The 26666-nt window shown below is 40.8% G+C and overlaps 2 protein-coding genes across 3 annotated transcripts; one reads left to right on the top strand and one right to left on the bottom strand.

The window, feature by feature from the left end:
• Positions 1-2232: 2232 nt before the first annotated feature.
• On the top strand, positions 2233-19187 carry LOC311342242 (putative E3 ubiquitin-protein ligase HERC6). 2 transcript variants are annotated; one of them, XM_084467069.1, is made up of 23 exons: positions 2233-2523; positions 3051-3204; positions 3330-3400; positions 5578-5805; positions 6040-6131; positions 6642-6769; positions 6933-7075; positions 7293-7345; positions 7479-7570; positions 7690-7749; positions 7888-7984; positions 8081-8261; positions 8796-8947; positions 10585-10704; positions 10945-11043; positions 11535-11675; positions 12520-12660; positions 13654-13823; positions 14074-14140; positions 14246-14316; positions 16547-16730; positions 17552-17654; positions 17757-19187. In XM_084467069.1, the coding sequence occupies exons 1-23, from the start codon at positions 2322-2324 to the stop codon at positions 17975-17977; spliced, it is 2970 nt and encodes a 989-aa protein (XP_084323195.1). In that variant the 5' UTR covers positions 2233-2321; the 3' UTR covers positions 17978-19187. The 2 variants fall into 2 exon arrangements, with proteins under 2 accessions (XP_084323195.1, XP_084323196.1); XM_084467070.1 differs by lacking the exon at positions 2233-2523 and adding an exon at positions 2872-2924.
• Positions 19188-19303: 116 nt separating this feature from the next.
• On the bottom strand, positions 19304-25898 carry yif1b (Yip1 interacting factor homolog B). The gene is made up of 8 exons (XM_084467079.1): positions 25779-25898; positions 23342-23447; positions 22796-22925; positions 22413-22517; positions 21704-21840; positions 21092-21247; positions 20571-20664; positions 19304-20450 (listed from the first exon to the last, which is right to left on the bottom strand). Exons 1-8 carry the CDS (start codon positions 25813-25815, stop codon positions 20295-20297), a joined length of 921 nt encoding a protein of 306 aa, XP_084323205.1. The 5' UTR covers positions 25816-25898; the 3' UTR covers positions 19304-20294.
• Positions 25899-26666: the final 768 nt, after the last annotated feature.

Raw genomic sequence — 26666 nt, 5'->3', positions numbered from 1 at the left:
CCATCAATCAACTGAATAAATGTCCGGTGTATAGCCTATCAGACAGGCAATCAGTGAACTTGCAAATGAGAGCCTGCAGTAGGCCTATGACCGATCGTGTGACATTATTTAACCATCCATCTACAGCAAATACGATCAGACAGATACATCATTGACACAAGCACATTCATCCAACCCGGCGGATGCTGACAGCCCACAACGAGCCAAACATCACCACGGCGGGTGTGCTCTCTCTCGCTCCCGCACGCACGTACACAATCACTCCAACTTCTCCAACTCCAAGGCTAGGCTGCTTCACTAAGACCACAACCAATCACAACTAACCATGCAGTAGTGCGAAGCCGGGAAGGACACGACGCACAGTCGCACGTACTCATCTTATGCACAACAATCAGTCACTGCAAATATTTAAATAGCCTCTTACCTTAAGTTAGAATGGACCCAACGTGTGTGAGTGATACACTCTGGTTTAGCTTTCGCTTGCTATCCGTTTTTAGTATGACTTCTCAACATTACGTCCTTCCTCTGTTTGGCGCATATGGCTAATTTGCATACGCGCACAGGACTGGCTGGCTCCGCTTGGCAAAAAATATTTATATATAACATATAACATATTTATCTATATCCATCTATCAACGCATGTGTCTAGTTTTAATGTGATGTATTTTTTGTATGTCCAGTCAGACTTCCAGTCTCCCTTGTTCTGTGTGAGCCGAATCACCTAAATTAATTCCCGACGATTTGTGTCGTTTGGCAATAATAAATACTTGAATAGGCTATGTATATATCTAGGCTATCTATATATATATCTATGTATTTATCTATTTATCTGTATAATCTGCTAACACACTCTTACTAGTCTTTACTCTCAAGGGTCTCCCCAACGTGACGCCATGCAATGCATTGTGGGGGAAATGAGACTCAATTGCAAACCACTAAAATCGTACCTTCTTTTTCGTATTATATTCTGTTTTGTGATACCCAACAACATTAAATACAATGGATAACCGTTCAAATGTTTATTACCAAAAGGAAATTGCACAAACAAAAAAAATAACCCTGCAACACGGACTCCAACAGCCTTTTTTAGACCTTCACCAGCAACAAAGGCCAAGAAGCGGTGCAGGAGGGGCAAGAGGTCGAAGCCGCGGCCGTGCACAGACTTTCCGGAACATGACCCCGACACACAACTACCAAACCAGGTAGCTACAGCAGTCGGTGATCAACCTCTCGGAGAAGACCCTGACAAACGACCAAATTGCTGTTCTTTCTAAAGTCCTTTCCTTCGTACCGGTAGCCTATGTAAGGACAACTCTTTCAACACTCAATTCTGAGTGACGCCTATTTATGCATAAGCCTGTAGCTGAGTCCCCGGATACGATATGTGTAGCGACTAGTATCCAAACGAAGCAGTCGCTGAGAGGCTGAGTGTAGGGTGTAAGCTGATTGTCCGACGCGCTGTACTAAACAAAATATCCACTGAGATCAGATCCGTTTACCGGTTTTTATTGTAGAAGTAGGACAACTTATCATAACGTGTTCAAAGTATGAAGAATATCGATCACAGCGATCTAAGCAAAAACAGCGATCTAAGCAAAAACAGCGATCTAAGCAAGAACAGCGATCTAAGCAAGAACAGCGGTCAACAAAAAATACGGCCTCCCAGTAACTCACCCTCTCTTTCTTAATTACTTCCGCCCGCACCAGCGCACCTGTGATTATATTAACTAGATGTTACCGCCCCTATGATTGTTACCCAATTACTGTGATATCAAAATAAACAATAAAAGTTACGAAATATAACAACCAAAATAACCCAAATAATCTATTTCCATTAATAAATACCTTCATGGCTCCTACAATATGCATTGAATATATGAAAGATTCGATTTCTCTAATTCTTTTTATCACACTTTCTGTAAGCCTTTATGATCATCACGTAGGCCTATTTTTTATTTTATTTTTTCTTTCCTTTCATAATTTTATATCATTAAACATTGTGTGTACACTGTATTACTGAAATAAATGTGCAATTATTAACACCCAGACAGACAGAAAATCACATTATCTCCGTTAATTAAATGACATAATATAATATACAACTTTCTCATGTCATGATATATCAATGTGATGCTTTTTAATATCACTGGTTTACGACTAGAGTTGCTTATGAGATTATATTATACCCTGGTATTATGGGATGGGCAGATCCAGTAGGAAACGAAAGCAGCGCTCAGTCTCTTTGGGCGGAGGACTACGTGATGGGGGTTTATATCTAACTCTGGTTTTATTAAGTCCGCGTGTTTAGTTCAAACTGAACGATGGAGCTGTACAGGTGGAAAAACTGCTCCGCCGAACCAAACCCAGCTCGTTTGTCGTGGAGCATCAACAAAGACATCTCACTCATCTGTTGTGGTGAGCAGCATACTTTATTCCTCACCGGCGATGGCACAGTGCTGTCCTGCGGACAAAACTCCAAAGGACAACTTGGTCGAAATAGTGTCGAAGATCAGACGAAGCCAGGTGAGTTTTCTTATACAATATGAGCACTTTCAATATGGGTTCACTGCAAGACATGGAATTGAGGTTATATAAAAAAAAATCGCCATATAAACAATAGGCATAGGACTAGCCTATATAAACAATTTACCATGTATCGACATCTGTAACACATAATTCACATCAACGTGTTTATTTTTACGCTTAGTATTACCCTATATATCTATACAATAATTGTTATGTATCCTTTCATTCAGCCTGGTTTGCTCACTTTGTAAGTTTCACTTTCTCCTGCAAGTGATCAAAGAAACGAAAGTCATGAGCTGCAGACTTTGGAAGGGGGTGGGGCAAATATCACAACACGAATCCTTTCGGTACTGAGGCACAACAATCATTTTTGAAAACTGAACTAAATGGAGAATAATGTGTGTATCATAAATATTTAATAGCCTTTGAAATTCCATTCTGTTTTAATGTTCACGATGACTTTAGTCCCACTCCCTCCGACTTCCCACAATTCATTTGCATTTGTCTGTTGTTCCCCACTGCAGGACGTGTGTCAGGTTGTAGAAGTGCGGTGAGCTTGTCCTGCGGTCAGGACCACTGCCTCTTGCTGTCTACAGCTGGAGACCTGTACTCCTGGGGGGCAGGCGGTGATGGACAACTCGGCGTTGGAAACATAACGTCTATGATCCAAACACCAAGGTCAAGACACAAAATCATTCTTAATAATATTGTGGTCCCTGGCAACATTTGAAGATTATTCATTCATCAACAATGTCCATAATAAATGAACTCATTAACTAACCAAAGACGTGATTTCCTTACAGTCTGCTGCATTTTCCTGTTCCAGTAGTCCAAGTAGCGTGTGGAAACTCCCATTCCTTGGCTTTAACGAAAGGTAATATTTATTGATATTTGAATATTTGTTGGATTTCTTTATTTTCTTTCTAAATGCTTAGACTCTAGCAATAGCCTAATCAACAGTCAACAAATGTGAACAAAGTTTCAGTGAACACAAAACCGTTAATTTGGGAACCATAAGTACGTCTTCTATGATCTTGTACATAGATAGCTGCCACAATAAATAATAATCACATTGTGGACATCATCATCAAGTGCAGATTAATGATAAATTATGTTGAAATGTTCAACAATTTATAACTTAAATACAGATGCATATTGTCGGCCTAACTATTCAATGCTTCAACAGTCAAGTGATTTTGAATAGCAACTTATGATTTACAGATGCACAAATGCCTAAGAGTAACAGTTTGAAAACACTTCAGTATCAGCATAATCTGCCAAGATACACAGCAAACCGATCTCACAATAACCTCTTTCTTGACTTTGAACGTGCAAACTGGTGGACAATATCCTCAAAATCGAGACCCCCCCGAGCTTACGTTCGATGGCGGGATGGAGGGAAAGGGCAGAATGCCATCTCTGTGACATTGTGGTCCTAAGCAGATGTTTTACTCTTTTGAAAATGGAAAAAGACCTCTCACCCTCATAATTCGAGAGAGGCAGTGTTAAAACATTTTTAGTGTAACATAAACATTGGCAAATGTCGTCTTGAGTCCATCGCTATCAAGAACTTGCAGCAACTGTGCAGGTGAACCCTCATTATTTACAAAATGCCTAAACTGAATACGGACAAGGACGAGGACTTGTCCAGGCCCGGTCGGATAAGTGGCAATCAGCTTAGCAGCACATTCATATGGCAAGCCAAATTGTCATTCATCAACTAAGTTTGACTATCCGGAATTAACATTGTAGATATCAACAACTTCTTTCTGACTAGTCGTAATTACATTTTGAATAGTTGGAATTTTCATTCAAGATATGTGTATGGAGAAATGACTGCAAACCACCTCTACAACCTTGATGGATGTGTGTACAATAATACTGCTTTGAACAATACTTCAGAAACAGATTCTGAATAGCTGGATTTGCACGTTGCTTGCATGTATAATTTAATGATCAACTTGGTTTTTTCTCCATAAATTAGTTTCTAATTTACACAAACAGAGAGCGGCAACTTAGTTGGCTAATCTACTTGAAAATTGCCAAAAACAAAGCCTAAAGACTATTATTCAGACGACTGACATAAACATGAGGCCTATGCACGTTACTTGCACGAATAGTTTAATGATCAACTTGTTGGTTTCTCCATAAATGAGTTTATAATTTAAATTTTGTTTGTGACCTTTTTCACGAACAGAGAACGGCAACTTACCTCTAGGCAGAAAGGCGCCCAATATTATAGACTCAGACACACATTCTTCCTCTTTCTATTGGGCAAGTGTGCAGAGTAAAAAACGTTTAGCTCCACCCACGTTGAGCCACTCCTCGACCTGTGTACTGCAGTCAGGGCTCACTCCTCCCCCCCCCCCCCCAGTGGCGGTACGCCGGTCTGGCTGCCAAAGTTCTCTGGGGCGACGCCGCTGGAGCCATACTTGGCCGAGTTCCAGCTTGCTTAATTCCAACTTTTTATTAAAAGGTAACATCGGCGTAGATAATAAATCAGAAACCATGTCCTCCTCACTAGTGGTCACGTTACTCGCGGCGGCTGCCATCGTGAAGTAAACCAAATCAGCTAGCTAGCTAGCTTATTGGCTTGTGATTCGTGTCCTTCACAGCGGGTGGAACTTAATCATCATCACAAAGTTAGTAATAACAGAGAGAGGGAAGAGGGGAAGAAGAAGATATGATTATAGTGGGACCGTTAATCACAGAGCTTCACATACCAACAAATTGAAAAGGCATGTTTGAAGGGTTTATTTCCCCTGAAATAATGAATAATAATTTTGTGTAGATGTTGATTGTCAAATTCTAATGATTATTATTAATAAAATACTGTAGATATAATATCTAGAGTATCTTAGAGGGCCCTAACGATTCCCTCTGTTCAAAAAACAGTTTCAGACATTTTCAAGAGCCGGCATACCAGCCGACACTTCTTCTCAGCTCAAAGCTCTTCCTCTTCCTATGCACTCCAACCTTTTACAACGAGGAAGGCCTAACCGAACCGAGTGTGTTGATGTGTGGCCGTTTTTTCCTCCACACACACCCCAGCCGGAGACGTGTTTTCGTGGGGCTCCAACAGTCACGGCCAGCTGGGTCTAGGGAAGGCTGTGTCCGTGCAGCCCTGCCCCGCCCCGGTGCCCTCTCTCACGGGGGTACCAGTTACCCTGGTGGCGGCCGGCGGGACCCACAGCCTGTTCATCGCTCTCTCAGGCCTGGTCTACTGCTGCGGGGCCAACAAACTGGGCCAACTGGGACTCAACAGAGTGGACGAGAAGGGTACTCATCAACATTTATTTATTTACTCAATTTATTTACAGTTGTTTTACAAAAGAAAAAATTCCAATGTCTGATTATTTTATTTTTATAAAATGATATTATTTGTTTGTTTATATTTCTGCTGACCCTGTTGTTTGTGCTGTTTGAATACAATTCAATGAAAACCATTTATTCCTGTCAATTAGATTCAATTTCATGATTCGGTAATAGTAATGTCCTCCATATGTCCAACAGGTAGGTTTAACATTGTTGCAGTACCGTCCCTCAAACCACTAGAGGTCGCCACTGCAAGCTGTGGCGCAGAACACTCTGTGGTCCTAACAAAGGTAATCACTAAAGACTTCAAGGCCCTTATTTGTTCTGCTTTCCACTAATGCATGAAATAAAGTTATGTATATTCAGACAAATTTCCTGCTCTGCCCCCAAACATTAAAATAAAGTTATGTATGTTATGTATAATTATATATGGTTTCTGCCCCCACACCAAATATATATTATATATATATATATATGTGTGTAATCAGTAAAATTAGAAGAAGACGATATATATTACGTAAAAACTATTCAGTCAGCCTACTTGTAATCGCAGGCGAAGAAATTGTTTACTGGGGGAGCGAAGAGCTGACCTGCACACTCTCCCATTGGCTGTTGCTCGGACAGCAGTTACAGAACATTTGCATAAAGTTATGCTGGTGTTCGCAGGCGAATTGTGTGACAGACGAACTGACGGACAGACACTCTCTGGACAGAGTCATTGTAGAGGAGGGGGGGCAGACCCAATGCGTCCCAGTGGGAGTTTGATTGGTGTGTTTTACCTGCTATGTTGGGCTCTCTAGGACGGGAAGGTTTTCACCTTTGGAGATGGAAGCCGAGGGCAGCTGGGCCACTGCTCTACTGCCGGTGAACTAATACCCCGAGAGGTCCGGGGCATCCATGAACCCGTCTCACAGATTGCATGTGGCAGGTACTAATCCCATGACCTAATCTCATGTGGATGTGTGGTGGATTATAGAAGACCAATATATATTATATTGTTGTTTTTGTTGCAAAAGCATGAGAAGCTCAAATACTTTAATTTGGTGACATTGGTTTCTGATGATAATGTATGTATATTTTGATATTTCCAGCCACCACACCTTAATACTGGGCTCATTGGGACACGTTTGGACCTTTGGCAGCGAGGTTAAAGGTCAAAGTGGGAGTGAGGGTTCAACACCAGCTCTTGTACAACTGCCATGGGCCACTGATGGTGCATCAACTGTACCCAATGGTACTGTGTGTTTTCATTCACTGGTGTGTTTTAGAATTAGAATTTAGAACTTGGAACTTAAAAAAATGTTTTAAACTTTATTGATAGATTTATTGTTCTATTTTAATGTAGCCCAAATGTACATTTTGTACATTTTCATGTACACCTATATAGGAACTCTATTATATCTAGCGTAGTGTCACATAACATGTTTCACCTTGTCCTGCTTCAAACACAGAGTTGAAAATAGCCGCTGGATGGAACACAAACTTCCTCTACTCCCCAGTTGAGGTATTGTATTGAAACACATTCAATAATGATAATGTAATGACACCACATTTGTGTCTGAGTCTGCTTTTGCATGGTTTTACATTATCATCATTAAATTAATTTCTGTTATTTCTTCTGATGTGATTTTCTATAGACTTTGACGAGGGACCTGACCATCAGCCGGTTTGATGAAAAGAAAATACAAAAGTGGCAGGCGATGGAAAAAGGAGATCATGAGGCTATAGAGTTCGTTATTGCATTCTTTATATTCAAATATATATATATATATATATTTATATTCTTCCATATTTTGTCTATTACTGCTGTATCATTAGTGCTAACTATTGTATTGTAATCCATTGCAGAGAAATACTGTTAATGTTGGCTTCAAGTTCGAGCCTTGTTGCTGCTTTCGCAAAACCCAAGTAAGTTCTTAGTGCTGGACGGTTAAAGGGTTCTGGGTTCAGTCCCCACATATCTCACCTGTGCACATCCTGGGAGCAGGTTAAGCTCCCCTTTAGCTTACAACCTGGGTCTTCTTCCGCTGTGCCTCTCTCCCCCAGTCTGTCTCCATCGACTACAGGGGAGTTGATGGCTGATGTTGAGGGGGCTGCCCTGACCTTTGACCAGCTGCTGCAGATCCCATGGATCAAACAAAGAGCTAAGACCAAATAGATAATTTAACAATGTATTAGAAATGAACGGCATATATTTAGCTATATTTTAACTGTAACCATGTGATTATTTTCAATCTAGATCAATTTTTCCGTTATTGTCGACCATCTCCTAAACGCAAGGACTGCGCTGAAGTCCCCCGATGCGATCCTGGTTCTTCTGACATGTCCTCTTCTCCAAGAGGACCACAGCGTGATGAATGAGGTCATCCCCCTGGCCTTCATTATCACTGAGCTTAATGGAAAGATGTCCGGGTTACTAAGTGAGTCATCTCTGTCTTGAATCGGATTGGTTCATTTGGTCCTATGCAGTCTCCCTGGGGTATGTATGACAGACAAAGCTCAAATCTGGGAGATCAGGGCGTTCCACTTTCTTTGGCTTCATATTAGATTTGACCATTCATATTGCTGGAAGCAATATGACGAAGGTTGGCGAAGGTTCTGTGATTAGCAAAAACAAACTCAGCCAGCCGTAGTAAACTGTAAAAACATGTCTGTAAAGGTTTCAAATTAACACCTTTTCGACTGGTCATTGTAGAAATACACAGTATTGTTAAAATCCACTTCAGAATAAGAAATAATCCCCTTAGAATATCTCTGTGACAAAACAGGAAACAAAGCGTAACTCGCCCCATCAGTCTCGGTTTCCATTCCAGGCTCTGTGCCGGATATAGGTAATTACAGGGAGTACAGGTTATTACAGGTACTATAGGTTATTATAAGTTATTACATGTAGTATACGTATTACAGGAAGAATATAATGTGTTTGTACAATGTTGTTTTTATTGTTGTTTAAGGAGACTGTTGGTCTTCCCTGCCCCCTGCCATCCTGACCAATCACATCGCGGTGTTCAAACAGGCCCTGTCCTTCCTTCTCAGGAACGGCCTTCTGATGTCTCATAACAATCAGGTGAAAATCTTGCTGGAGACCCTCAAGATGCTCTACAAGGTGAGAAACTAGCCTGAACTTGTTCGTTTTTAATGACACTTTCTAGGACGCTGAAAGGAGCCCTAATGGATCAGGTCTAACCTAACCATCTTACTACTATAATAGCAGGCCTGTCGGACAAGTTGCTCCTCCACACTTGGTCAAGTGCGCATGTGCCAAGCAGCCCGCAGTTCACACACACACACACACAGCACGCACGCACGCACACACCGCACACAGGCACACACACACACACACACCGCATACACACACAAACACCATACACACGCGCATGCACACACACGCACACGCACAAACACCACACACACGCGCACGTGGACACAGAAGTTGCAAGACAACAGCAAGATTGAGATAACAGCTCTGTCGTTGACACACTGCCAGCTGAGACGTTATGTCTATAGACTACACTTTTTTGCTAAACCATTTATTTTTAAATATTACTCGTCTCTTTGAGCATCCCACAATGTCTTGCGATATTGATATACCCCCTCCCCCCTTCCGACTGTTTTAACGCCCGGCCGTCGACAAACTCAGGTAAGACGTTCTGTCTATAGACTGTAGAAATTGCAATAAAAGAAGTGAAGAGACAATTTCTCACGTCGACAATGCAACGGCATGTCATTTATTTTATCATACAAAAACAGTTCAATTCAAACATCGCGCCGGCCGGCATATCAACAAACAAGTCGACCTCTTAAAGAGACGGCGCCCCTATAACACAGAATGAAAACATGTCAATGGTGAATTATGTCTATTGAGTCCACCACAAGACTACACTTAGTTGCAGATGTTATAATAATCTCCTCCTTGATCCTCCTGAAATGTCTTGCGATATTGATACCCCCCCTCCCCCCTGCCGACTGTTTGTTTCTAATGTTTTGTGTGTATGCTACGTGTGACTGTCGGCTCCTGCTGCCTGTCTTGGCCAGGTCACTTGAAAATGAGATTTTTAATCTCAATTAAGTATTTTTCTGGTTAAAAACTCTCACGTCAGGTAGCCAATGTCTCCACAATCTTGCCCTCTTGCCCTTGGTCTTGGTCTTATCATAACCCTAAAACTACACCATCATACAATAAATTACAATACATGAGTTCACAGCTGCACACGCATATACACGTCCCTTGCAAGCCCACCCCCCTAAACCCCCCGTTGATTCTACTGATGTCTGAACAACATCGATGTCTGCATATATAGCATCAAGTGTGAATAACCTTCAGGGTCGAATCTCCTGATATACAAATGCGGCAAAAATGCGGAGGACATGTGTGAAAATGGCATATAAGGAGAAAATGATTATGCGTGCTTCATAATGTAAGGAGAAAATGATTATGCGTGCTTCATTACGTAATAGCTGAACCAAAATGTTATACATTGTAACATTAAAGGCAGAAATTTGTTACATTATCGACTGGGGTTTCAACATTATAGCTATGGGTTTAATGACAACTAGAGGTTGAGCGTGCGTAACACACGCAGAAACTTGTTTTATTTATTAATAATATAATAATACATATAATTAAAATAATTATGATAGTAGTAATAATAATAATACTACTATAATTATATTATTGGCATAATATGGTTTCAAAAAGTTCTATGTTATTGTTGAATATTTATCAATGTATTGTTTTCACAGGCTAATAAAGCCCAGCAGTCTCTGAAGGTTCCACTGAGTACGTTCTACATTGACCAGATTGAACACTTGTACAACCCTATTGTGGATGTGAGCCTTTGGGTTGCATACTCACAAAAGGAGGTAGAAACAAATCATTTATCGTGTATTCATATATTTTCATTTGGAGATATCAAATGCATGAGCTTTTTCAGCTGCTAAATCATGCTTGTGTGTAAAGTGGTTCTACAACAATTACATCAACTAAACATTAGCACTCGAATGTTGTGGTTACAGTATAGAGCACTCTAAAATGTCTAAATTAAATGTTAGATTGTTGTAATTTTGTTGTTATAACTAAGAATTGTCCTTCTTATATTTAAGGCAAAGGAGAACCTACCAGCCATCTTCTGCCAGTATCCATTTGTGTTAAATCTCATTTGCAAGTTGGCGTTCTTTAACATCCACACAGCTTATCTCAAGGTATGTCTGTATATATCTCTTTTTGGCCTACTATGTAGAAATGATCCATCAAAAATTATCATTATTGTTTTACAAAATGACAATTCAGGCCATTTTCACCATATGCAGAAAAGCATGATCGAATAAATGGTATATTTTATCTACTGGACCATTTTAATAATTCAAATGGATAATTTATCATTTAAAGTAAGGTCTATTTGTTTGATATATCTGCCGAAATTGTCTTTACATCCTGACAGCAAACAATAAATCAAAAAAATGTGGTATCTGTCACAGGCATGTAATAAGCTCGTCAAATCAGACCTATTGCTAAAGCTAGCAAGCTAGTAACATGTTCAGGGGAGTGGCTTTGAGGAGGGCTGGAGGGACGGGGAAACTTCAAAACCCATCTTACTCTGGCAGGTTTCTTCAAACTGCCAATTCAACCTCTATTTGCATTTTCGTAAAAATTTCATTACATTTTGAATTGAGCCTTGCTTATTTTCTTACAGAATACACATGTTGATAGTATCCAGGACAACCCTGAAGCGGCCCCAGGGTTCCAGCTCAAACTGAGACGAACACATCTGGTTGAAGATACATTCCGCCACCTGTCTTCAGCCGACCACTCTCTGTTCAAGAGGCCACTCTTGGTAAATATGTCACTGTTAAACTTCTGTCTCTTTTGTGTGTCTTCCAGTCCTATGTTTTCCCTCTTATGCCGGGGCTCCACTGAAAATCAGCCTCATGTCAACTCACCGTAACACAGGCCCCAAACGGAGCTTTACATTGAAAACAAACACAAGAATGAGGTCATTCATCCTTTAGGGGTAAAAATCGCTCTGCATCGAAAATTTAAGCTTGACTTGTTGTTTTTGATGGAGTACCTTCCGTTGATTGAGTTTTCAAACAACATTGAAAAAATGTACATACTGCTCATTAGTTGAAGTGTACTGAAGAGGATTAGGGTCGCATGTGATTATTCTTTTAGAGTTATGAATTTCAAGTCAGAATTCTGAGTTTAAAGTCAGAATTATGGGTAGGCTACCTGTAAGGAACCAAGGTCAGTGAGAGTCACTTTGCAACATAAGGGATGGGAACCACACCCTGACCTACACAAGATAGGGAAGAGGATTAGGGCCTGAATTAAAAAATAATTAAGACTTTAATCTCAGAATTCAGACTTTATTCTTAGAATTAAAAGATGAAAGGTAGAATTCCGACTTTATTCTCAGAATTCTGACTTTAATCTTAGAATTCTGACTTTACAAAGAGTAAAAAAAAAACGTGGCCCTAATCCTCTTCTGTAGAAGTGTTATTATATTCTAATGATATATTATTAAATGTTTTTCTTCTCAAGGCCTCATGTCAATGGCTGTGGGGGAAAACTTCCTTGTCCCTTTTAGGGCTTTGGGTTCTAGTGTCGAGCAATGTGTGCATGTGAAGTCTGTGAGGCTGAATGACTCAAAGTGCACTAAAGCCTGTTGTGTAATCTAGGTGCAGTTCAAAGAAGAAATGAAGCTGACACTGGTCAACAAAAAAGACTTCTTCATCAACGTGTTTGAGGAGCTCATGGACCCAGGGTCAGAAATGTTCATGTATAACGAAGGCAAGACACTAGCTTGGTTCCCTGCCCAGGTGAGAATAACCTTCAAGCGTCACAGCTTTTGTTATGTCTACACAGTTAACACACACAATTATTACTATACACTTGAAGTTACTTATTACACGGCTCTTCTCAACGCTGTGGAACGTTCCGTTCACTTGCATGGGCCTTCTCGACTTCCGGCGGTCAAGTATTTTTCGATAATGACTGTTGTTAAGCATATAATGACCACTGTCGAGGAGGGTGGATTTTTTTCACGTCTTTCATATCACTCCGCAAGTAGTCCGGTAACTTATCAACCCCAGCATATTCGGTTGCTAAGCGACGTCAACTTCTTTGGCGGACTATTTCTCTGCTGATCAACACTACGAATGCTGGTAACAAATAAGCCCCTTCAGGGCGAACCTGTTTGCCCTGAAGGGCTTATTTCCCGATAATGACCGGCGTTATATACATTATCCCATACACAAAATATGGGTATAATAATGAATTTCTTAGAAAAAAAGCCTTTTCTCAATATAGTGTATATTTAAGCAATAGCTCACGACTGTAGAATGTTCTCATTATACCACAGTTAAGGGGTGTTGTTCGGCCCAACGTGAAGCGGAGGGACGGCGACCCCCTTAACTGTGCAACACACTGTAGCGTCCTTCAGAGAGAAGGCTAGGCTAGAGACGGTAGAAATTTAGCCTACTATCGAGGAGTTCACTTGCTGTGTGCCTATTGCTTTCGTTAGTGTCACCTTGCTCACTCCCAGAAAAACAACATTTCCACCCTCTCCATCAATCAACATGTTTTTAGGCTTCAGTGAACTATGCTATTGCTTTTATAAATAAATAAACAAGTTAAATTTAGGCGCAGCGTGATATGGAACTCTGCAAACTGATTGGACGTCATAGCAGTTATGTATACGCTCATTATACAACAGCTAGGAACCAATCAGATCGCTTGATTTAAGCCATCCGTTTTGTAAATATATTTATACTCCACACTAACAACCATCAACCTGTGTTTGTGTGAGACAGGTTGAACCGCCCAGATTGGAGAAGTACTTCCTGTTCGGGGTTCTGTGTGGCATTGCCTTGTACAACCACAACATCATCAACCTGCCTTTCCCATTAGTTCTCTTCAAGAAGCTGCTCAACGTGAAACCGTCCTATGAAGACATGAAAGAATTTGAGCCAGTAGTAGCAAGGTACGTCACAGTTTTACAGAAATAAATCGCCTGGAATTTGACTTCCTGTGGTCCATATATTGTTATCTAATACTAATATGTAGATGTTATTTTATAAGAATATAACTTCTATTTTGAATCACTTGTATAATTCAAAAACTTTTATAGAGTATCTATGGTTCTAGAAATCAATTAGAACCAAGTAAATGTCAAAGGCTAGTTCAGGGAGTAGAAGGCAGTTCAACTAAATCAATGGTGGCCATCCTTACAGGGGTTTGCATTTAACTTTGGAAGACTACACCTCTGAGGACTTTGACAATTTGGACCTCAACTTCACGGTAGGGTGAATTTCTTCTTACAAACAGAAGGCCTTATGGGCTTTCCTTACGCCTTTTCTAATTGACAAGCAATTTCATTGGCTCATGCATCATTGTGTGTTGCAGGTGGGCTGGGATGGCAGAATAGTGGAACTTGATTCAACATCAAAAGGGAAGCCTGTCTCATGTTCCAACAAGTAGGTTTATGAATGATTGAGGTCAATCTATCATCATCTAGATATGCTTTGACCTGACAATATATATTTTTTATAAACACATCTACAAAAATGTTTGTTGAAATTAATTCAGTGCTCACATAACATCAGTCGGTACCATTTTACATACATCCAGCAGATAGACAAAGCAATAAAGCTGAATTCAGATAGTGCAGAAATGTTTTTAATCACTTACATGTACCAACCTGCAAGCATATAGATGTATTGCAACAAACTTTCATTATCACTGATGTAACCTGAGGTACTCATACATCATTCATACATCAGACACCCTCGCTCAGCGACCCAGTTGAGGTTCATCAAGTTTCAGCTTGTGTCCTAGCAGCACCTTCCCACCCATTCAAACCTGAAAAAAATAGTTTCAAAGGCCTGTAAGTCTGTGTTTGAAAACAACACCTTGTAAAAAAGGTTTTGCAACATTGAAAAAAGAGATTATAGCCTGAAAAAAAGTTTCAAACATTCCTTCTTCACCCTTTTCACCAACAGTTTAACATTTTTCACCAGCACACTTGCAGAGTTTCAAATCTGACACGGTTCTGGCAGTGTATTATTTTGTTTCCCGGTTTTGAAACCTTGTAAATAGAATTTTGCAAACAGGTGTTCATACATTTAGAAAAAAGTTTTGAAAGGGTGAAAATTTATTTTGAAAAACATGTAAGGTGTACATTTACACCATTAAATTGTATGTATTCAGAACTGAGTTTTCAGCACTGACTGTTCAGAGATTTGGCCACAAGGGGGCAAGTTTACGAGTCACGTGATTATTGTTCTTTCAATAATTCTTCAAAACCAAGGACCTTGATTTCACTGGCTTGAACAGCATCCCGGCTAATTCCAAATCGTCTTATCATAATTGGTAAATCGGGACTTGGCTGAAAGTTATTAGTTGTGCATCCAGGGCCGGATTATCCGGGCCTCGCCACCAGAGGGCCTCAACGGAACTCGCATAGCGTTAAAAAAAATCAGAGTGAGCACAGAAATAATTGAAGTGTGAGTGAAGCCATAAAAAGAAAATGACAAGCTCTAAACCATGAGAGTGTCAGAATTACTAAAGAAGACTCCAGTGCTGCCACTAATCCGCTGGCTGGTGATCCCGCTGCTGCAGCTACATCTACAGCACCGAGGAACCTACTTTCATTAATATGGGAGAGGCATCTCCAACTTTTTTTCCCAAATGTTGACATAGCACTGAGGATGTACCTTATATCGCCTGTTAGTAATGCCAGTGGGGAGAGATCATTTTCCAAATTGGGAATTATTAAGCATAGACTGAGGATATCAATGTGTGAAGACAGACTGAACAATTTGACTTTGATGTCAATAGAGCATGACCTACTGCGCAAACTGGACTTAGAAGAGCTTATGGATGATTTTAGATTTTATTTGTTGATGATTTTGCATTGAAAAAGAGCAGGAAACGGGCCCTTTAATATCACTGATGATAGTGAGTCACATGTTTTCTCCCTGATACTGTATGGCGCCCTTAATTGTAGGATAGTTTTAAAATAGCTTGTTTGTATGTAAGGCTAATTCAAATGCTTCCCACCCTGGATATGTTGCGCTTGCACTGTAGGCATATCTGACTGCCTTTTTGTGGGTTTGGGTTTGTGAGTAATAATGGCCATTCCCTGGCTATTTAGTTTTTGCTTTGGAATAAATTAAAATCTGTGTACATTTACATTATTGGTTTATTATAGTCTACAGTGTATGTCATGGCACATACATTTTGTCCTTTAAACTGTTAGTGTGCGATCATATTCATAGAGTGGTTCTGTGGACTTCAAAGCGTGGATGTGTCAGTGCACGTGCCGAGAGTTTGTGTGCGTGTCATGTGCGTGGGAGCGATATAGGGGCCTCCTCCTGGTAAAATATCTTAATCCGGCCCTGTTTGCATCTACATGAAATCATTTGATTTCAGTGGTGCATTTATGTTCAATGAAACATGTATGGACAACATTGCTAGTGACCCATTGCAGATTCTGAAATACATTGAAATACATTATTATTGTAAGTAGAACCATAGTACTACATTATTATTGTAGTAGAACAATAGTACTAGTTATTGTTTCCCAGACTTTTAAATGTTATATAAGAACCCTCAGGCCATCATAAATAATATTTATACCGTGTTCAAATGGTGCTTACCAACACAAGTGTTTTTTCTAAAGCATAGCACTTTGTCCATCCACAGGAAAGAGTTTGTCGACGCCTACATCAACTATGTCTTCAACAAATCCGTTGAGAAGGTGTTTGAAGAGTTCAAGAGGGGCTTCTTCAAGGTGTGCAACAGAGACGTGGTGGAGTTCTTCCAGCCAGATGAGTTACGAGGCGTGATGGTGGGCCAGGAGTTCACTGACTGGAACGTGATGAAGCAGGTCTGCACTACTTGGCATAACGAGTGACACTATTTTATTGAGAGGAGATCATTATATCAGCATGTGGTTGTTTCCTGACTTTCCTGTTATTTAAATGTTTGAATATTTTACTGGTTTCACAAGAAAATATATCAGCTTTTTTAATATTATATATACAAAAGAAAAACTAACTAAATTGTGTGCAAGAAAAGTTATAAAACATAGAATGGAAGGTCAGAAAAATGTTGGTAAAAGATGGAGAATGAGAATATTGAGAAAAGAGAAATAAAAGGTGGACAACGAGAACAAGATGAAAGAGAAAAATGTCAAAAAAAAGAGTAAACTACATTCAGAATGTGAAGATAAGTGAGAAAAAAGATGTGAGAATCCAAAAAATGTGAAGACGATGGAGAAGGAGAACATCTCTAAAAGACGAAAGGCGAGGAGAAAAAAACCCTGAAATAATGGAAAGAAAATGGAGGACAGAAAACATTTAGAAACAGAAACATTTAGAAACAAAAAAAACAAGATTTTGAATTGTGAGAAAGATGGAGAACGATAAACAAAAAAAATAGAGAAAAACATTCAGAAAACAAGAAAATGAAAGAAGAAAGAGCAAAAAAATATGTTGAGAACGAGAAAGAACTAAACGGCTACGTTTAGTTCTACAGTTATTATGATCGGGTCAGAAGTTATAATTTACAATTCATGTGACATCTTTCTTTTCTGAAACTCAGTCAGGGTTTTATCTGGATTCACTGCGGTACCTTCGGATAGAAGCGTTTGCGCTATGAGTAAATGGCAATGTTGAGTCATGGTTAATCTGTCTGTAACTCCCCCAGAACACAGTGTATGAAGGAGAGTACAGCGAAACACACCCCAATATCATAACCTTCTGGGAGGTGTTTGATGAACTGACCGAGGACGAAAAGAAACGTTTTCTCTGTGAGTATTAAACATGCTGCTACATTACTTAGTAGTCATAGTATGCATATGATGTATGTACCTTTGTAACATCATCTGTATCATAACCGGTCTTGCCATCAGTGTTCCTCACAGGTCTGGATCGTGTACCCATTATCGGGATAATGAAAGTAAAGATGACGGTGGCGATCCTGCCCAATGCCACTGAACTCCATTTCCCAGAAGCCCTCACCTGCCATTCCTTGTTACTGTTACCCAACTACAGGAGACACCCCATCAAGGAAAGTCTAAAGAGCAGGCTGTTGGCAGCCATTTACCACCCTAGAGGCTTCTGGAAGGAATGATAAAGCACACCTTAAGATGTTATGTCACACCATACATACATGGGTTAATTTATTTAGCTCAAGATACCCAACTGGTAGACTCACTGGTATATTTAGCTTTTAAGACGTTCACTCTGTTCATGTAAAACACACAATGTGCTTTCATCTCTTGTAGTTTCCCCCTTGTTAGAATAAACCTTCTTAGCTTTATTTATTTGTTTATTGTACCTATATGGGAACGTTTGTTTTCACATAATCACATAAGACAGGCCTATAAAAAATAATCATAAAAACGTAGGCACTCCCATTTTAGAGCCGTTATTGTGACACAACAATGTTTTCCGCTGTGGACCAACGTAGCTACTCTATATTTTGGTGTGGGATTGGGTTGTCATATAACAGAAATATCTCTGGAACTAAATGCAGTTCTAAGTTCAGGACTCGGAAGGGCAGAGGATTAGTAGATAAGTTGCTGTGTTGTCATGTTTGTAACCCTGCAGTCAGTGCTACACCTCACTAGGTGTAGCAGCCCCTCTCCAGCTAGGTGGCTTTTACTGGGCTCCTCCACAACAAGGCTACAAGGATCCACACACATTGGCCATGACGCATGTTTAACTAGTTATGCAACAAATCTAAATGTCTCTAATTAAGAAAAATAAAGAAGTAGTATCCATGGTTGTTTATTATTAAGAAGTCTGTAAACAAATCGTTATTACATATATTTAAAAGCCTGAAATAAAACAAGCCGTTTGCCTTAATAGATCATGAAAAGGGTCAGTTTACTTTGGCAAAGAACGCAATATTCTATTTATCGGGATGTTATCAAAATAAATGAGAACTGAACACTTTCAAACAACCTCTGACCGTGCGTTCACACCAAAAGCCATGACGCAAATACGTACAAAGTCAATGCACAGCTGCAAATAGATACATTTTTGGTCAGCGGCGCAAATGGCGTGGCGCAAACGAGACAGGTCGCTCAAATTCTACTGGCGCAAACGTGGATCCTCCTCAATTGCGTGTGCGCTTGAGTTTAAATATTTGAAATTTGGCAGGAATTTCACTTGACGCTGAATCACCCACACAAGAAAAGTTTGCAGTTTGCATGAGATTGAATTTTAGCTTCGCTTTTGGTGTGAACGCACCTCAGGAGTTTGAATTTTGAAGAGAGAAACACTGGAATTGACTATTTGGAATAGCCATGTTAAAACAAATCCTAATCTCATGTAGATCCATATTTTCTGAAGGGTATAGTAGAAATAGGTTGTGATTTAAACAGATGTAGTAGTTACAACAACAAAAGTTAGTGACAAGGGAGACATAAGCACATACCAGATACATTTCAAATGTAATTCATCTTCATTATTTATTAAAGTATCTAGTATGAGGGAGGTTAAAGCTTCACAAATCATAGCCCACCATAACGTCTTTCAATATGAAAATAAAATAAATAACCTGGTCTTTAAAACGGTATCAAAAACGACTTGGCATCGGTCCACATAGTTCATAACATGTAGCCGTTAGGATTTAATAGTGACATATGCATACTAATGGTTAAAACCCGGGTTATATTACATCCTTACCGTATACCTAATTTCTATAACCGTATCTTGAAATGAATGTCCATGAACATGTCTGCCCTGAATCACATTAGAACTACAAAAAAAATCTTTTTTTACACAAAGTGGGAGGCCTCAAGAGGTCCTTGTCTTCTTCTGCTGAAGAGCCTCCTGGCCAACATCAAGGCAGTAGCACGAACATAATGCAACACAAACACAACGAGAAACAGAGTTTGACAAAAATAATGTCGCCGAAGGCTTTTGAGTTGTGCCCTTGCCGTCGAACGAGCAGATGTTTTACACACAGACGAGTCCTTTCTGAGCGGGGCTGGGATGGCTTCAGTGTGCTTTTTCCCCAAAGCTTTTTTGTGTTGTCGCAGACCATGACGTTACAAAAGCTACAGAAACATACTTTCGCATTACATAAAACATATATACATACGGCTAGAAAAAAAGCGGAAAAACCCAACAAAACAATACTTGGGTATACAAAAGACTCTTAGTCATAACATACAAATGACAATCCAAAAGTCGGCTTTATCGATGACACTGATCGGCGCTATGAGAGGACAGGACACAATCCTTAGAGGGGCCTCATCTAGGTCATGAGGACAATCCTGCCTTTGTTCTGTGCTTTGTGCTACATCTTTGTTTGCGTGCGTTCCGAGAATAGATGTTGCAGGTATTTCTTTTGTGTTTTGTCGTAGTCGTTTTAATTGTCACTCTCAGGGCCAGAGCGCAGCTCCGTGTTCTGCGAGTGGACGCGTTACCCGGGAGACTTATCTGACGAGATGATAGGTGAGCCAGTACATGAAGAGGGGCTGCGCTGCAGCTATAGACATGGTCAGGTACATCCTCAGTTGATTCCTGGCTCCCCTCACCAGCCGTCCTTCTGCCGCCGCCTCAGAGAGCAGCTTCAGACGCAGCGTGCGGATCTGGACAGCGGTGAACGCACCAGGGTCAACAGGTCAGGCTCATGACTGGTCACAGTAAACAAAATGATCTGGAATAAATGCTTCTGCACAGAGACCCTACAGTAGATCTGGACTACCCACCATGAAGACAACGATGGCTGCACAGCACCACAGCAGGGAGAGGTGGTATCCGAGTCGTCCAAACAGAAGGCCTCCGATCATACCGACGATCATACTAGACGGGGGGGTGGAGCAGGGTGAGAGAGAGGTCCTCATCATATAATGACTTACGCCTCGTTCTCCGGATTTTAGTGAGGCTTCACTTTTGCAGCTTGGGGAGATGGCACGCATTTTATAATTTGTGTTTCTTACTCACAATTTACAAATTTGCCAAACTCTGGATTCATTACCCTCAGAGAGCAAACAAAGTTTGGACGGATATCTCAACTGAATTGTGTCTCAATAGCTTTAACTTACGAAAATATTCACGAAATTAAAAATGTTGCTAGGTCAAGCTTACAAAAATAAAGATGCATTAAAAAATGAACATAAATGTATCGTAATGTAACAAACAAACAATATAAAAAAAAAACAATAAACACCAACAAATCAATACACACACATCCAAAAGTACCTTAAATGTTCAATAGGACAACACATACCCAACATATTTGTAGCCGGAGAATGCCAGTAGGTCTACGGTGGTGAGGTCAGTGTTAACGGTGACCAGATACAGTGAGAGCAGCACAGCCAGCACCTCCATGATCAGCCACACAAAGGCTGAACTGGCCTGAACTCCCAGCAGCTCTGGTGAAAACCTGGCAAGACAAGGTATGATGTGTTCACCATTCATAGCTCCATCTTTGAATAACTTAAATCAGTGTATACAAAAAATATTATTGGGTCCTCTTTTGCATGACATACTTGGGAGGCCCCAAAGAGTGCATTCCAATATATTTTAGGGCATGGGACTTGGGTAGTGTAAGGTTTACTATTATATAAAAACATTTATAAATATAAATCTACCAAGAAAATGTTTTTTCCAAGAAAGCGATGGGGGAAACAGGAAGCAAGAGCTACAAAATAAAAGCACACCCTCAAGAAGATAGACAAACAAAAATATATTAGAAAATAGGAGTCCAAAGACGCTAGCTACCAAGACAAACATAGGAACTACAAACGATAGCGAGTAACTCGAGTAAAATAAAGGGTTAGGGAGTCCAGAGTCTACGGCGTGGATGTCACAGGAGGTAGGTAGGTGTGCATGCGCATACCTGTTCTGTGTGCCCAGAGCCAGGCCAGCGACCAGGACGTACGTGATGAAAGCCATGAACGGGATGTAGAGGTCAGGGGCGTTGACGTCGAAGCGGGGGGCCACAGGAGTGTCCTGCTGGTAGCTCACCTCCCAGTTCTACAGAAAACCACCAGTCAGAGCAGAACCACAGCCGCCCTCTCACTCACACCCGTTAGGGGAACCAAACCTATTGTTTCCACACTCAGTTCTTGGTCTCCGAATGATATGCGAGTCATGTTGACCGTGGTTATAAGCTGTGATAAGAGGACGATCATCACTGAATGATCATACAGTTTAACATAAATGCTTCAGGCTAGGATTTTTATGGAAGTTTGTAGAGGCCGTGCAATATTATTATTTTGGATTATCTCGAGATCACGACATGCTGATATGCTGATCACGTGATAAACAATATTTGTGAAAGACTTAACATTAAAGACAGCTGACGTCATATGGAATTGTCCCAACTTGGATAGACAGACGTTTAACAGCCGCGTGCAGTGGCTCTCTACTGAATGACGTCACCTTGCTCTATTGATGATGCTTTCACAGCAGCGGTTGATGTCGGGATCACGAGATAACGAAACCCAAAATAAGGAAGGCCTCTAGGGACTTCCACTGTTTTACAATGTATTGCAGGACGGAATGTTCCAGTTGTGAAATCAGCGCTCTTCTTTGAGGCTTCATACCTCGTGCAAGTACGGAAACACCAGCAGGCCCAGCTTCTTCCCCACATACACTGTGTCCACTGCAAAGTAGTACTTCAGCTTGGAGATGGGGATGAATCGGTCCAGCTGCAACACACACACACACACACACACACACACACACACACACACACACACACACACACACACACACACACACACACACACACACACACACACACACACACACAGACAGTTGTACTTTATTAATCCTAGAACTGCATTCACTGTCCATATAGGTCTTCAACAACCTCGCCAACTGTTGTTTCTATTTTTATGGACATGTATTATTGACACATATTCGAACTTATACTGAACTCATTTCTTATTTAAAGGTAACAAGAGTCAGAGTGAGTCAGTCTTACATTCTTGTCCACCATCTCTCTGCCCTGTGAGGCCAGGGAGCTGCCGTAGGCCATGGCCAGGTTGGACATGGGGTCTGACAGGATGGTCTGCCCAGGATAGACCCCTGCTGGAGGCGCAGCCGGCTGGCCCCTGTTGACGTCAACATCATAACAAACCTAACATTTTAGAAAGCAAAATATTAAATGCTTTCAAAACTGATTTTAGATCAACTATATTATGGCTCCATCAAAATTAAGAGGTGGACAATGGTCATTCTTTGGGTTCTTTATCTACTCTGTTGAAGTGAATATATCCGCAATTCTATTTAGTGATGCAATTGTGGCACAGCCATGTACCACAACAGCAACCTACTACTACTTACCATTGAGCAGTTCACACAGTTGACCTCTTAAAACTAATCATTTGATCAAAAATGTATTAAATGTAATAAAACACGAGCTACGTCAACTCATGTTTAACAGGCCTGTTTAGTATAAGCCTGTTCTTCTTGGGTGCCGTCCGGCCTGACAACACTTCTCAGGTGAGTGCATGAGGTAAGTGGTCACCTGTAGCCCCCGGGCTGAGCTCCTGGCCCCACTCTGCTGGTGTCCTCAAACAGCGGGCTGGGGTCCGCAGCGTCGGCCGGGAGGCTCCTCAGACGCATGGCCGGCTCTAGAGGATGGACACCAGGGGGGAATAAACTGTGTGAAATGACCATCCACTGAGCATTGTATGTATCCATACTACGACGTTTAATGCATTATTCTGTTGGCCTTGATTGGATGTGGCTGCCTTTTAATCATCTAAGCTTTGTTTCCTAATCCTATTGTCTAGCCACCCTAACTGTTCCTAGTGTTGACTAATCTTTGTGCCTGGGGTAAACCAAGGGAGAAACAAACCCAAATGCATTTTTCTAGTTGATGAGAACACAACTCTGTCCTTTAGGTAAACATTATTTGATTTGACCATTGACAATTGCAATGTGGGGAAGATGTAAAACTGTTTAAATAGCTCTGTGGACCCGTATACTGGGCTCACTCTGATACAGAGGAGTCGAGTCTATGCATACATTAAAATAGGTTAATTGTCTACAACTATTGTGCTTTTTTGCATTTAGCAGTCTCATCTGTCTACGAAATATCTCTTAAATAAATTGCTACGACAATTGCCAATATACAGAATGGAAACACACAACCATATTAGAGGTCCAACAGCACAGCAGTTATGTATGTAATATTCAACAACTTCATGTATGCATGCATATGAACATTTGTTAGAAATATCTGTGATTCCTACTTGTAAGGAGAAGCGTGTATGAAGAGCAAGCATACATAAGCAAAGCAGCACATACTTGTATGCATTACTATGATGTGTTTTTCTTGAATACATTTTAATTGTGCTGCCTCTGAAGTGGGACAAACGGTTTGACAGCTCTCACGAAATGCCCATATTCAGTCACCTCCAATAGGCTCGACATACAACATACTTTTAAAATTAAAGAGCGTATAAGAAAAATACAAAAACACATTAATGGTTCTGCTTTGAAAAATGAATTGCTGGACAAATAAGCAGAAACCTCCAGCATCTTGCGTTGCATGACAATATAATCACTTACAACTAGGTGTTCGTATGACTGCTTCCTGGCAATGATCAGTCTTATGAAGTGATCAGTTTCAAGATTACAGTAACATGGTGTATTTCGAGTACCTAATCGAAAAATGGATGACCTTATGTTATATAGCTCTTTGAAAGATTATATAACTTGCATTAAGGGATGCATTATTGTGTGTAGTATTGGGTGTAGTATTGGATGCAGTATTGGATGCAGTATTGAGTGGAGTATTGGGTGCAGTATTGGGTGTAGAATTGGAAGCAGTATTGGGTGCAGTACTAAGTGGTGGAATATTGGGTACAGTATTGGGTGCAGTAAGGGGTGCAGTATTGGGTGTAGTATTGGGTGCAGTAAGGGATGCAGTATTGGGTGTAGTATTGGGTGCAGTATTGGATGCAGTATTGGGTGTAGTATTGGGTGCAGTAAGGGATGCAGTATTGGATACAGTATTGGGTGGAGTATTGGGTGCAGTACTAAGTGGTGGAATATTGGGTGCAGTATTGGGTGCAGTAAGGGATGCAGTATTGGGTGCAGTATTGGGTGCAGTATTGGGTACAGTATTGGGTACAGTATTGGGTGCAGTATTAGGTGTAGTATTGGGTGCAGTAAGGGATGCAGTATTGGGTGCAGTATTGGGTGTAGTATTGGGTGCAGTATTGGGTACAGTATTGGGTACAGTATTGGTTGCAGTATTGGGTGCAGTACTGGGTGTAGTATTGGGTGCAGTAAGGGATGCAGTATTGGGTGCAGTATTGGGTACAGTATTGGGTGCAGTATTGGGTACAGTATTGGTTGCAGTATTGGGTGCAGTACTGGGTGTAGTATTGGGTGCAGTAAGGGATGCAGTATTGGGTGCAGTATTGGGTACAGTATTGGATGCAGTATTGGTTGCAGTATTGGGTGGAGTACTGGGTGTAGTATTGGGTGCAGTAAGGGATGCAGTATTGGGTGCAGTATTGGGTACAGTATTGGGTGCAGTATTGGGTACAGTATTGGTTGCAGTATTGGGTGCAGTATTGGGTACAGTATTGGGTGCAGTATTGGGTGCAGTATTGGGTGCAGTATTGGGTGCAGTACTGGGTGTAGTACTGGGTGCAGTAAGCGATGCAGTAACGTTAACGGTTCTAACTTCGAGATACCGCCAGGATGTAATACCCTGTTACAAATTAATGTTTAATCCACACAGATTGTTATCGAGTCGAGCATTGTTTTGTAACAATTCTGCAAACATATGCTTTACATGCGTAACAGACGGCGCTTACTCCTACCAATAACATTAGAATTAAGTGAGAAATGGCATAGGTTGGTCAAATGTACAAGGTCCAGTTTGGGGATAAAATGAGCGTTCAGTGATCGCTACTGAACCAAACTGAACCCGGAGAATCACTCACGCTGTCTGAACCCACTGTATGTCGCGGAGTTGTCCATTTAAATCCCGTTGAGTGTTGACACAGAAACAATAGATCCTAATTCGGCAGCCTTAAGGGAGCAACTAGACGGCGGTCTGTGGAGGCGGAAGTGAAAAAAATACATTTCCGTTTATCGTTGTCTTTCTTCCGTTGAACAAATGTCACAGCGCATGTTTCAGTGCAGTGGGCGACGGGGGAATAACCATTTCACCCAAATGTTATGAATGTTATCAGTTATCCGATTTAATATCAATATATTTTGTTCTAGTAATAACTATAACTACTTTCTATTAGGGATTCACACGGAAATCCTAATTAGGATTTATTTTTGAGTCCTGGCCAGTTGAAGGTGCAGTGTCCGGGATTTGGCGGCATCCAGCGGTGAGGTCGCAGATTGCAACCCACTGAATACCCTAAACTTGACTTGGCTTGGAGGAAAATGGAACGAATTTGTGTTAATTATTTAAATATTTGTTGCATCTTAATCATGACAGAAAACATTTTGATTTAATGAGGCATGTTTAGACATGTCTAGTGGTTGGATCGAGACTGAAATACCAAACTAACTAACTAACCAATTAGAATGAAACCTAGCCTCTCTATCCAGCCTTTGGTTTTACAAGAGTGCCGGCTGTTAAACCCATCGTCAAAAATACATCATATCAGCTTTAAAGGGGCTTCACCACTAGGCAAGATAAGCAGCAGCCTCAGGCCCCTGGTGACCAGGGGCCCCAAAAGGCAACATAGGACCTATGTATAGTATCATTTCAGGTATTTAATATAATGTATGACCAAAAAGTATTGTCCACCCAAAATTCCAGGGAGGTTCTTATTCCAGGCCCCAATCAGTAATCACCAATTTTGCATTCC

This window comes from Micromesistius poutassou, assembly GCF_964030765.1.
Source record: "Micromesistius poutassou genome assembly, chromosome: 4".
In the NCBI taxonomy this organism is placed as follows: domain Eukaryota; kingdom Metazoa; phylum Chordata; class Actinopteri; order Gadiformes; family Gadidae; genus Micromesistius; species Micromesistius poutassou.
Note: the sequence above shows the minus strand (reverse complement) of the source record. Positions and strands in the feature narration are given on the sequence as shown.

Excerpts from the sequence above, each read along its gene's own strand:
- LOC311342242 (XM_084467069.1), top strand. The coding sequence starts at position 2,322 with ATGGAGCTGTACAGGTGGAAAAACTGCTCCGCCGAACCAAACCCAGCT. Across the intron at positions 3,401-5,577 it reads TTCCTTGGCTTTAACGAAAG|CCGGAGACGTGTTTTCGTGG; the intron begins GTAATATTTATT and ends CACACACCCCAG. Across the intron at positions 11,676-12,519 it reads TGTTCAAGAGGCCACTCTTG|GTGCAGTTCAAAGAAGAAAT; the intron begins GTAAATATGTCA and ends TGTGTAATCTAG.
- yif1b (XM_084467079.1), bottom strand. The coding sequence starts at position 25,815 with ATGGACAACTCCGCGACATACAGTGGGTTCAGACAGC. Across the intron at positions 22,518-22,795 it reads GAGAGATGGTGGACAAGAAT|CTGGACCGATTCATCCCCAT; the intron begins GTAAGACTGACT and ends TGTGTGTTGCAG. Across the intron at positions 21,841-22,412 it reads TGTTTCCGTACTTGCACGAG|AACTGGGAGGTGAGCTACCA; the intron begins GTATGAAGCCTC and ends GGTTTTCTGTAG.